The sequence below is a fragment of the Phoenix dactylifera genome, unplaced genomic scaffold (genome assembly GCF_009389715.1).
Source record: "Phoenix dactylifera cultivar Barhee BC4 unplaced genomic scaffold, palm_55x_up_171113_PBpolish2nd_filt_p 000076F, whole genome shotgun sequence".
Classification (NCBI taxonomy): domain Eukaryota; kingdom Viridiplantae; phylum Streptophyta; class Magnoliopsida; order Arecales; family Arecaceae; genus Phoenix; species Phoenix dactylifera.
Window position 1 is genome coordinate 179,507 of NW_024067675.1, and position 13,219 is coordinate 192,725.

Sequence of the window (13,219 nt, forward strand, 5' to 3'; positions counted from 1 at the left end):
TCAATTTTATAATTTAGGAAATTATAGTTTTTAGAACTTTACACAGTTGAGCACCATATTGTAAAAAATGAGATTCATTTTAAACATTGAATTCAATAAAAAAAAAATCATTAAAATGTTTAACATTTGTTGAGTTCTCTTCTTTAATATTATTTAAACTTTTTCCTTAGAGGTTTCTGGTTTAAACAACCAAATACTTTCAAAAGTATAATAGTTCTCAAAAAGTTAAAAATTGTGATCTTAAAATTTTAAAATCTGCAACGTAATTAATTTTAATCATTCAAGAAATTCATAAACAAACCAAGCAACAACTTAAACCCACCAATTAATACCACCCTAACCTCAAAAATCCATCAGCAATACCGGCCACCTAATTGCACGCAAGAGAAGAAATTCTCCTTAACCAAAACCAAAGATATATTGCATAATATGAATATCAAAGGAGGAGAGAGAGGGGCGAGATCATAAAAATATAGAATTACAAGCGTAGCACCGATCGCGAGATCACAAATCATACACCTGCTTGCCCGTGAACTTGACCTCGATAGGACTAGCGTTCTTCCCGATGGAGCGGAAGTTCACTCCCACGCCCTGCCTTCCCGGGTTCACCTTCTCCGGGAACACCCCGTCCTTGGGGTGCAGGTACTGCACCTCTCCGTTGGGGAACACCCGGTAGAACTGGTACGTGATCTTGTACTTGGAGCGCAGCCTGGTGCCCAACGCCAAGCACTGCTCCTTCCGGGCCAGCTTCAACAGGTTCGGGCCCTGCCGCATGATGGCGGCGCCGCCCGTCGGCATCTCGAAGATCTGCTCCTTGGGGGAGTCCCATGTTATCACGTAGAACTCCTCCACCTGGGCCTTGCGGAGGAGGCCGCCGGTGCTGCCGCCGAAGATGGGGGAAGGGGTGTTGGGGTCGAGCTGCGGCGGAGTGAAGCCGGCGGGGGCCTCCGTCTTTTCCTCGGTGGCCGAGACTTTGATGGTGGCGTTGCGAGGGGCGATGGAGAGTGTGAGGGGTCTCGGGGAGGCGGCGAAGGGGGAGTTAGTCCATGGAATGGCGGCGGAGCGGGGAGCGGCGGGCTTGGATGCGGGGAGAGTGGGAGGGGTGAAGAGGGAGGCTTGGGTTGCCATGGCCATGGAGATAGATAGAGAGAAAGAGAGAGAGAGCGTTTGCTCGTTAGGATGGAGATCGAGTGGGTTGGAGTTTGGGGAATGGGGGAAGGTGGCAAGGTTATGTGTGGAGAGGATGAGAATACTAGGGATGGGTGGTTTGCCTGGGAAGTAGATAAGGTGATATGGGTTGGACCAATGGGAAGGGGTGATTTTGATACCTTCGCTTGCCCACACCACAATTGGACCTTGGCCTTCTCATGTTGCAATTTCGTTTATTGGTTATCATATCTAGAGTTATTTGTTATTTGGAATTATGTTTAAATGGGAACGCAAGCAGCTAAAACTAAGTAGCAATAAAAAACGAAGTTGCATAACTAGTTTGATATCTTGATGGATGGTTTGGATATCCCAACAAATTATTAAACTATAAGTTTGATGTCTTAATTTGCAAATCATTATTTGATGGAACCATAACTAAGTCATTGACCCTTCTCATTGATCCTCTTCCACCTCTGAGTAAAGTTTATTCCCCGTTGTTACAAGAGGAAAGACAGAGAGAGGTTGGAAATAGCCCAGTCCTAGACTCTGTTGCTATGATGGCTAAAGGAAAACTATCACTGCAGGAAAACCAAACTTTTCCGGCGATTTTTGCAACCTTTAGCGGCGCTTATAAGTGTTGGCTAAAGCTCCCAGAAGCGTCGGTGATACTAGAGTGGTCTATATATACACTGGGTTCATCGAAGAAGGAAAAATTATTCTGTACTCACTGTAAAAAAGATAACCATACCATTGACAAATGCTTTGTCGTTCATGGTTATCCACCCAGGTACAAGGAAAATAGATCCAAAGGTTCTTTTGGTTTTAATGCTCTAGTAGTTGCTGTTATTGGTGCTAAAGAAGAAGGGGCTGAACCAGCAAATCATCATTAGCTTTTTCATTTACTCAGGAACAGTGCGACCAGCTTCTTGAACTCCTCAAGAGTAAGAGTTCTTAGCCCCTCACTTCTACTTTCTCGATAGGTACTGGTTCCAGTTCAAACATGATAGGTATTCCCACTTCTCTCGCTTTGTCTGCTCATATCATACTTTTGGTTTTATCTTCACAAAACAATTTCTCAAATGGTGCCTGGATCATTGATACGGGTGCTTCAGATCATATCATATCAAATGTCTCTTTCTTAACTCATGTCAATGCACAACTGAATTCCAGAGTTCAACTTCCAACTGGACAAACTATCCAAGTGACACACATAGGCAGTGTTAGATTAACAAGTCACCTCTTATTAAAAAATATTTTATGTGTCCCAACTTTTCATTTTAATCTACTCTCCGTTCAAACACTTGCCTCTGACCTTAATTGCCAACTTACATTCGAATCTTCTTCGTGTCATATTCAGGACCTATGCAGTAGGAGGATAATTGGTCAGGGTAGTGTAGTTGGTGGACTTTATTAGCTGCAGGTGTCTAGCTCTCAAAGTTTAACTAAAAATTGTTCTACTTCACCTCCCTCTTTTAGCTGCCTAACAAAATTTTCTACTGTAGACCTTTGGCATTATCACCTCGGTCATTTATCTTTTCCAAAACTTTATATGTTACACAACATTGATTCTGCGATGAATTCTAGTTCTACACATGTTTGCCCTATATGTCCTTTGGTTAAACACACTTGGTTACCTTTTTCTTCCAGCATGATACGTACTAAATTCTCATTTAAATTAATCCATAGTGATGTTTGGGGACCATATCCCATTCCTGCAAGAGATGGTTCACACTATTTTCTTACCATTGTTGACGACTTCACACGGAGCACATGGTTATACTTAATGAAGAATAAGTCCCAAATAGAACAAATCTTTCACAATTTTAGCATGCTGGTGCAGACACAATTCAATAGCAAAATAAAGGCCATTAGGACTGAGAATGGAATCGAATTCATCATGAAAGACTTTTTTCAAAACCATGGGATAATCCACTAGTTAATATGTGGAGCCACTCCACAACAAAACTCAGTCGCAAAACGGAAACATAGACATCTTCTTACGGTGGCTAGAGCTCTTAAGTTTCAAGCCTCACTGCCTATAAAATTCTAGGGGGACTGTGTTTTAACCGCAGTATACATTATCAATAGAACTCCTTCCAAAGTTTTAAATAGCACTGTATGAACTGTTATTCTCATCTCCATCAACCTATGATCACATGCGGGTTTTTAGATGTCTTTGCTATGCATCCACCTTAGCTCATGACAGAAAAAGATTTGATACTAGGGCTCGGACCTGCATATTCATTGGATATCCTTATGGAACAAAAGGTTATTGTCTTTATGATCTGCATAATCATTCTGTGTTTGTATCTAGAGATGTCATCTTCCATACCATCAGAGCGACCGTGCAGCCATCCATGTATCTAGCAGATCCTTCGCCGGTGATGTCTCTTGTCTTCACACTATCGGCTAGACTAGGTATCTGCTGGTGAAGAAAAGAGAAAATGGCAAGACCCCAACTATATGAACCTAAGCGGTCTAAATCATCAACATATGAACATAATGCTTTAGGAACATAGTAGTGTATAATTGGGAAGAGGATAGTCCCAAAGAGATATAAAATCCATAATTTTGTGAAATCCTCCACATCTTGTCGTCCGGTCTTACCAATAAGGTATTGTAATCTATTTTTAATTGTATCTCTATCAGCTTTTTTGTGGTCACCCTCAAAAAATCGGATGATGAGGTCAGACGTAACCCTCCCCTTCCACTTCATCACCCGTGGTATTCAAACCAAGGATTAGTGCCAAGTCAATCCCTACAAAAAGCACTAGAACCCTATCAAACCAAAAACCCTCCTCAACATCATCCCAAAAGGAGAGCAATGTATCCAACACAAGCCTACTCTGTATTATATATGATAGACCTAGCATGTGCCCAAAAGGAGTGCTACTCACCCTTTTTTTCTGTTCACGAGACATACACGGAATTAGGATGACCATAAAACTTGCAAAGTGGGTGAAGTAACAGCTTCATTGACCATATTAATGGGGCCAAGAACAGGTGTTTTGCCTATAATCTGCTTTAGGACCATCTACGATGTCTGCATCAGAAATATAGTCAAAAAGAAATTTGAATAATATCAACTCAAAATGAATCATCTTAAAAACTATAATGAAGAACACAATTAGCACGGAATAGTCATATTTTTTTATAACAAATATCTCAAATGTGCTACCACGACCTCTCTGTCCATTAATTCTGCAAATCCTAACCATTCCCATAATTTAAAAAGTAATGCCCCAGAATACTACATATCATGTTGGTGTTCAAAAAAAATAATTGGAGAAAGTATGTGGCAACGGTTGACAAACCGGTTGAAGAAAATGCAGAGATGCCTCAGAGAAGGTTGGAACGAGCAATGTCGACCAAAGCTTCCGCTACAAACAAACAGGGCGAAGTCGTTCGAAGGTCGACTCCGAGGCCGGACGGAAAATATCTCCTTGCTCCAAAAAATCGGATCGAAAGGGTTCTCCTTTTCGATGAGGAGAATGGCTTAACATGAGAAAAGATAAAGATTGAATATTGGTAGGATACGGTTTGCAGTTGTGAGGTTTGAAATCGAGGCATAAAAATCAAATGGAATCAGGCGAGAAGAAGAAGATTTTTTCCGTTCGAAGAGAGGATTACCAAAGGAACTTTGGGGATGAAACGAGGGCTGGAATCGGTGAAGAGAATAGGGCTTCTGTTCAAATGAACAAAGAAGTATATAAAGAAGGACGGAAGAGTGGATGGGTCAGGGGTATTTTGGTCTCCTTATGGCATTTTGAAATGTCAATGGACCGCTTGTTATAAAAGTAGTCAATAGGGACTAAACGTTATAGCTGGGTCTAAGTTTGGACCGCCAAGTAATTTTTCCTAAAATTTACTCGCCCGATTTGTTTGATTGATTGATTGAAGTTTTTGTTATTTATAGTTTTCTTGGAAAGATTTTGAAGAATCCTTTGTCGAAATTCCATCTTTGGTTTCGGAGCAGCATTTTGATTTCTTCAAGTTTTCGCCTTTTCATTCCAAATGGATTATTTTGGATCATAGATTGGAGCATTGTTAATTTTGCTACGAATTATCAGAGAAGCCGCCTCTATAATGATCAATGTTGCATGCTTTTGTTTGAACTCTGTGTAACAACCTAGAACCTTATCCAAAATGGATAGCCGAAAGATATTATTTGGGTTCCTTAATCCTGTATAAGTACCCAAGATCTAACTGATGTGGAACTAAACACATGCTTGTACGGATCCTCACATACTCCCTCTGTTCAAGTCTTGACGTCCTCGTCAGGCTAAGAGTTCAAATCTATTCAAATCTAATCACAAATACCACGATTGGCTCGTAGTCAGCCCCAATGAATCTGTGCTGTAGTGTCCCCTAGTCTACATAGGTTATGGGTTGGGTTTGCTCTGATACCATTTGTAACAACACAGAACTTCACCCAAAATGGCTAGCCGAAAGGTATTATTTGGATTTCTTGATCCTGTATAAGTACCCAAGATCTACCCAGCGAATAACCGATGTGGGACTAAACATATGCCCGCATGGGTTCTCATACTTTGAATACCTTCTAAGATCGGTTTTAAGTATTACTGTTTTGATTAGGCTAGTAAATATTTCGATTTGAGGATGGATGACTATGGACCCTGTCCGTGTAACTGCATTAACTGTGGCAATTGTAATTACCTGGGTTTTGCTCTTCCAGCTTTAAGCTGCTCTATTTGTTTCCTTCACTTTTGGTGATTGAAACGTTGTGAGGACATCACCTTTTATTTCCAAAAAAGAAAATAAATTCAATCACCTATTTCTGGTGACAATATTGATAGCTACTAGAAAAAAGGTTGAGTCCCTGCCCTGCCATTGTGCAGTGATTTAACCTGCAAGAAACACTTGGTCTGGTGCTAAATTTCTGGCTGATCAATGAAGGGTTGTTTCTTAGGCATGAACTAGTGAATAGCAGGAGGGATTACTATTGCTGACTGCAGTCCAATTAGCTTGGCAACTAGAGATTTCTTTTGGTCTTGGCTTCTTCTCCTTGAGTTGGGATGGCATTTATGACTCTTCTAGCATCCTTCATTCCTGAGTATTTTTAATGTGACCTAATTTGTAAAATCTGGTCGAGTATGATTCAACTGCCTCTTGATCTCAAATTTCTCTAGTGGCAAATTGCTTTACCCACTCTCACCTTTACCGATCATTTATCGGTGCTCTCTAAATAGATTTACGCGTCTATGGATTTATATATTTTGGGTTGCCCTGTTAATTGGGCTGTTCAGATTGCTTTTTAGTTCCACTAATTCCTTATTCGACCTCTTTGGGTTGATACCATTGTTATTTGCTAGGCATTCTCTTCTCTGTCCATCCTTTGAGTAGTTCATGTGTTTTGGCAATTTTGCCAGTTTTAACCAGTGTGATCAAGAATTAGCAAATGTTTGGTTAGTTTCACTTGTTTCAGCCAAAAGTGACATACATTAGTCTAGAGTTCTATTTTGGTGTTATCTCTGTTTTCTTCCCCTTGAGTCGTACCTTCATTGGGCCCTAATGTAGGGGAGTGATCTTTAAAGGTCTTGGAGACCTGTGGGAGAGGTTAAACTTAATTATATGCAGGATTTTAGTTGCTTAGAGAAAAAAAGGGACAAGATCTTAACACTAAGAAGGGAAAGCTAGGTTTCTAGGATTCTGTTATATTTAAATGTCAATAACTCATTTGATAGGAATGTTTCTCTCAGAACTTGGGACTCTCATATTGCTGTGGTGATATGTAACAAATATAATTAGAAAAAAAAAAAAACAATAATGGGTTTCTGTACTTCCAGCAATAGATTGATTATAGAGTCATCCTAATTCAGATTATACTTTTTCTCTATTTCGTATCCTACAAATATTTCCACTTCACTTCCAGCTGGTTTCAGCATAGAGTTGAACTATATGGATATCCTCTGTAAAAGGTCAAAGAGTGTGTTAATCAACCTCTGCTTGTTAGTGCAAATTTGTGGAAGATCAACTACAACAGCTCTTTAGCTTAATTCTTTTTTCCGTTGGAAGAATCAAGATTTTGACTACTGTTGTCTTCTTCACCTACTCTGTTTCGTAACTATTGATATTGGTGATGCCAATTAATTCAACTAGAAATATGCCTTTTTTCTCAGCTATTCTGTTCAAAGAAGATAGAACTTCTGTTACTTTATAATAATGGGAACCATCTACATTGTTATTTATGTATTAATTTTTTTTAGCAAATTTATTTTTACCTGCTCAAATATTCTTTGCGGTAGTACTGCTTGCATTCTCAATCTATTGGCGTTCACATTTACATCTTTTCCATTTGTCGTATGACTACGTTGTACTCGTTCTCCTCCTTTTCTAGGCTTAACTGCATCCATTTTTCACAACTTTGCAGAAGCTATGGAAGTGCTCCACTGAAAAGTTTTTAAAGATATACACTGGTCATGTCAACAGGAAAGACTCCATCACATCAACATTTTCTGGTGCAAATGTTAAATACATTGTCAGCGGTCAGAAGATAATCGTGTGTATCTGTGGGACCTGCAAGGCAAAAATATGGTTCAAAAACCGGAAGGCCATGCAGACACTGTCATTTCAGTATCCTGTCATTCTACAGAGAACAAAATTGCTTCTTCTGGCCTTGACAATGGTAGAACTGTGAGGGCATGGATTCAGGTCTAGGGCAAGTTATCAAGGTTGTGTCAATTGCATGGAAAACTACTTCATTCTTCAGGTCTTAATTTCATAAGTTAGTGTGTTTTCAGTTAGTAAGTTAGTTTTGTCTGCATTGATGCAGTACTGTTTATATTCTTACTTGTTGTATCCATTACCTTTAATATTGTCCTTGTGGTGCATTTCCAAATTTGTGCATGAATAGAGCGTATGTCATTAATTTGATCCCATGAACCGTGCAGAGTTTGTCACAAATGGCATTCTAATTAAATTTTCCCTCTACCATGCAACTTCAAAAGAGATGAGAGGGTCAAGTAGGTTCAACATCATCTTACCTTGGCATTTCCTATGTTGAGGCTTCCAGGTAGTAAAAATTTTAGAAATGGCGAAGAAAGTAATGAATCCTAGAAAGCTATACATGACAAAGGCTCTCATCAGAAAAGTCTCATATAGCTTGCTAGAAATGAACCCTAGATCCCATAACTGCCTCCTAGTATAAATGACTCGTATCTGAGCGTGGTCATCATCACCAGAGAGTAGAGAAGTGGCCCGTGCCCCATTAATGATAAGCCAATAGCCCACTATGCTCCCCATCACAATCTTCTTATTTGGATTTACCGCCGATAGGTCAGCCAGCTTTGAATGGAGCTCCAACCATGCGTCGGCCTCCATCTTGGCTATCTTTTTGACGATGGTCGAATAGCTCTTCCTTGAGGTGCTGCCATTGGTCACCCTAACTGTCTTAAGCATGAATTTTATAAAGGAATTGTCGGAGTCGTCGATGTCATGGTCAAAGTAGAAGGCGATCAGATGGTCGTCGTAGATCCTTGACACACTTTAGATCTGACCATTGCTGGCCTAATCAGGCCGACTAATGAAAACTCGCCATATGGCCTTCGCTAAAGGCACCATAAAGATAATTCAAGCCCACCCAAATGGACGGTTGTTACTGCTCGACTCATGCATAATTAAAGCTCGCAATATGTACAACATGCTGATAGTATTGCTTGCCAAGCAATTAAGACGCACATCGACCTTTTTTGGTAATTGACACCGACCCTCATTGTATCTAAGCTACATCTGAAGAATCTTCGGATACATTGTGCTACTCTTGCTTTCATAACTCTTTCAAATCTTCATTATACCTTAAGATTTGGCTTGACTTGAGCATCAGCCGGACAAAGTCCAGCATCCTTTTATGCTTGTCCTATTCTCTTTTGCAGGTCCATTTTACCATTTCAAGCTCGTTTTGATCTTGCTGATCAAGCCAAGCCCGTAACGTTACTGATTTAGCAAGCACTAATCTTAAAGTGCAACCGGATTAGGTTAGATTTTGGTGGCAAGAATCTCTAGTGTTCTTTGCTAATAACGTGCCATATTCATTGTCGTCGGCCATCATTTGGTAGGCATGCGTGCATGACATGCCCTGGACTTGTAGAAAATCTGTTAGTGATACCTAGCTAGAAGGACAAGTAAAATATCATAATTTTGTGATAAGAATGTTTTCTTTCATTAAAATTCTAGAGGCTAGGCGATTCAAAGAACTTTTAGTAAAGTTAAAGGAGAGCCAAAAAATAAAGCATACCATGTGAACCATTATTATCTCATTGTCACGCCATACAAGTCCAAAGCCAGCCCATATGTTTTTCTTCTTTTTTTCCCCCTCTTTTTCAGAGAAAAAGAGTTGCCGATACCGAGTTGGTTTAATTCGACACTTACCTCGATGGATTGGGATCCTCTCAAGTCTCAACTTGGCACGGAAAGGGTCTGTCTGCCAATCATGCCCATGTGGGATCAGCATGACATCCATGATTGCCTGAGGCCCATCAGCATGCTACCCTATGTACTGGACCCTATCCAATCATGACCATCGCATTAATCATGGATGGCTATAATTGGAAAACAGAATCTCTTCAGTTCAAGCCAGTCCAAGAAGATTCAGACCCAACCTAATAAGATAGTGTGATTTATGGTGCCGTAGTCTCATTATATATATCATTGGACCTGGCCATGTAAGCAAGTTATCTATCCTAAGCATATTTGGTTGGAAAAAAATAGTAATACGTTAATTTTTCAAAACTCAATTTCTATTTTTTTATTTTAGTATTCAAATACTATTCGGGTTCCAATTTCGGTTCCAGCCATGAACCAAATATGCCTGAAGATATAGCTATTCCAATTTTTATCTAATCCATAGATTCTAATTTCGATTTTGATTTCGATCATAAAACTAAATACACCCTTTGTGTAAAAATATAAGTAGAAGGCTAAACCCCGCTGGTGTAATGTAGGATAAGATATTGGATGACCAAAATAAAAGAACTTAACCAAAAAGTGGAGGGAAAGAAAGGGGGGAGAAAAATTAAGAACATAGAATCTGTTGCTGGAAATTAGACCCGGGGGGCGGCCGTGGATCGAGGAGGAGGAGCTCCGGTGCGGGAATGGCGGATGGCGGTCCGTCGGCGGGCGGCGTTCTTCGGAGGACCTGCAAAAAGCCGGTGGCCTGAGTTTCCGGCGCCGGCCCTCCGATGCTTAAGTCAGAGGGGGGCTTAATTTTGGAGAAGGAGAGGGACTGTATGTAGAAGTCCGAAGCCTCCCTTGGGAGGAAGAAGCCCCTTTTTAGAGGGAGAAGCTCCCCTTTTATAGGGGGAGTGCCAGGGTTACCTGTGATGTGACTGGGCGAGTTAATGGATTACCATCACGATTGGACGTGGGCATGTGAAGTGATGAGTTGCCGTAGATGGCCCGTTCCCATCATGGGAGGAGATGGCGTGCAGCCAGAGCTTGCTTGTGGCGCCCAGTGTAGTCCATTCTTAGGAATGGTGAGGCGTTGACAGTCGTAGCAGGGTATGGTCCCTGGTTGATATATCGTGGCGTGGCCGGCAAGTAAAACACGGTATGGTGAGGCTGCTGCAGGGCATGGCTGCAGCATGTGGATGACGAGGTCGGTCTTTTGAGGGCAGCTTGGCCTTCTGTGCTCGACCTTTTGAGCTCGGTCTTCTGGCCTCGGCCTTCGGCTCGAGGAACAACATTGAAGGCCCTAAGCCGACATCCCCGACATCGAAGTGAGTTTTGTAGTACCACTCCTTGGAGGGATCCATGTAAGGTGCGAAGATTTCTTAAACATAGCCCTCGTACAAGACACTCCGACAAAGGAGAAATTATTAGATTGACCAGATCCAGTGGACCAATCCAAATCCCAGGGCACATATACGGTGGATAACAGGATGAATTCTCATCCTTGTTTGTATCTTGAATACTTAAAATACAAGAAGATAATGTGGCAAGTGACTATTAGACCGGTCTATTAGATCTGGTCCATCTAATAATTTCTCCGAGCAGGGGGCTTTCTCTGTGTCCTGGACTGATGCTAGGAAGATGATAAGATATTAAAGGTGTTAGGTTCATGTGTTGATATCTGTACTAAAATAGTCACTTCTATATCTCAATGCAACAAAGGGAAGTGGTCTGAATGATCGTAACGACACAAGTAAATCGGACCCTTGCAAGCCAGCGAGAAACTGTTCCTATATATTAAGGCCTCGTAGAGGGCCCACTTCCAGTTGGGCCTAGAATTGGTTCATTTTTGGCTGTTTGCATTATTTTGATGATATCAGAAAAAGTTGACGGTTGCTAATGGGTGGAGTAGGACATGGATCAGTATGTGTATGCCATCTAAAAACTAATCAGTATGTGTATAAAAAAAAAAAGAACAGTAAACAACGTTAACAACCCATTCAACATAAATTATGTCTAAATTCTTTTATTATTGTATAGTGTATACTACCAGAAAGGGTGGTGTGTTCTTGGTCTTCCATGCGATCAAATATGACATTGGCAATACTTCAAATGTTACATCACTAAGGTGAAGTCATGTATGTTGAAGCTATTGTAAGGTATAAATAGGCCGGTAGAATGATAGCATGATCTCATCTTCCACCTGGTACATCCGGCTAAATTTGTTTTTCTTTTTTTTTTTTTCCGAGAGGGGCAAAACCCTATGAGTTGGAAAACCCTCCTGTATGGGATAGGTGGCAATGCTTAATTTGTTTAACTTGATCCAACCTATTGTAATTCGGATTAGGTTACCTGTTTAATAAAATGATCAGGCACAAGTCTAGATCTTTGACCCATCTAATTAACATGTCAAACTTAGATTAATAGGTTTTTGACCTATCCTATATCTAACCTAATCCATATCTGGTTCGACCCAACACGATTGCTACCTTTGTATGGGTTAAACCAGTGATGATGAGTTCCACAATTAGGGCCATTTATGAATCATGCAACTCGTCAAGGGTTCTCTATGCATGTGCAGCAGATTGAGGCCCAAGCAATCACATGCCATCATGTTATTCATGAACTTGTAAGATTACAAAATTGGTCCTTTCCAACTCAATTCCAACCTAGAGAGTATTGCGACTCAAAGCCTATGTAGTTTCTTGATAACTCCCCTGTTTTTTCCCTTTTTCCTACTTGTTTTTTTTTTCTTTTCCATTCTATGCTTGTATCTTCGCCTTTGATCTTATAATTCTTATTTGTTGCTCTTCTCTTATTTCATCCGCTAATTACGAGGTAGCTTGCCATCATTCTGCTAGAAAAAAATTATATTATGCCTTGAGTTATTAGAACTCAAGGTATACACTTACACTTAGTGATGAGGTTTAGTACTTTAGAGAGAGAGAGAGAGAGAGAGAGAGAGTAGTGCTCGACCATTTATCATAATTTATTGTAATTAATTTTTTAAATAATTTTTTGTAATGTCTCTTGCTAAATTTATTTTTTTCTTCATATATTTTCATGTGTGAGATGATCTTGGGTCTCATACAATTTGCCTACATTGCTCCTTGTGATTTTACATTTTATTGGAGCTAGGTGAACGTTCATTATGGTGATAGAGTGCAGCTTAAATTGAAAATATTCATAGTTTCCTTTTGAAGCAAGGATCATGCATGTGGTGACTTGCAAAATTTGTGGTTCGATGTAGATTGATCTTTAGGTCATACTTGATAGGGCAAAATTTATTAGATATTTTGAATAGCCTAAAGATAGAACAATGCTATGGTAACCAAAAAGAATCACTCAAAAAAGATACTTAGGTGCCGTGCACCAATCATTTTACTTCATTTAATTGCGCACCTTAGAATGCTCATTCAAAGGGAGAATGGCAATACACCATGCCAAGTGAGTAACTTTTTGATTTTTTTTAGTTACTAAAGTATTTTTCTTAAAGCCAGTGATGCTATCAAATATAAAGATAGCCATTGCTAAAACCCAAAAAAGTAAAATGGATCTCGAAGTTACCATATAGAGAAGGAGAATTACCTACGCATATAGAATATAAAGAAGCCGAAGAAAGTATAAGATGTTCTTATAGCCATCCACTCACAGCTTAATAATA

The 13,219-nt window shown here is 40.0% G+C and overlaps 1 protein-coding gene across 1 annotated transcript; it reads right to left on the reverse strand.

Annotated features, from left to right (window-relative positions):
* Nucleotides 1-393: 393 nt before the first annotated feature.
* On the reverse strand, nt 394-12,524 carry LOC103716456 (photosystem I reaction center subunit II, chloroplastic-like). The gene is made up of 2 exons (XM_039116190.1): nt 12,497-12,524; nt 394-1,152 (listed from the first exon to the last, which is right to left on the reverse strand). The coding sequence occupies exon 2, from the start codon at nt 1,132-1,134 to the stop codon at nt 505-507; it is 630 nt and encodes a 209-aa protein (XP_038972118.1). The 5' UTR covers nt 1,135-1,152; nt 12,497-12,524; the 3' UTR covers nt 394-504.
* Between the last annotated feature and the right edge of the window lie 695 nt (nt 12,525-13,219).

Coding starts and splice junctions, on each gene's coding strand:
- LOC103716456 (XM_039116190.1), bottom strand. CDS start 1,134: ATGGCCATGGCAACCCAAGCCTCCCTCTTCACCCCTCCCACTCTCCCC.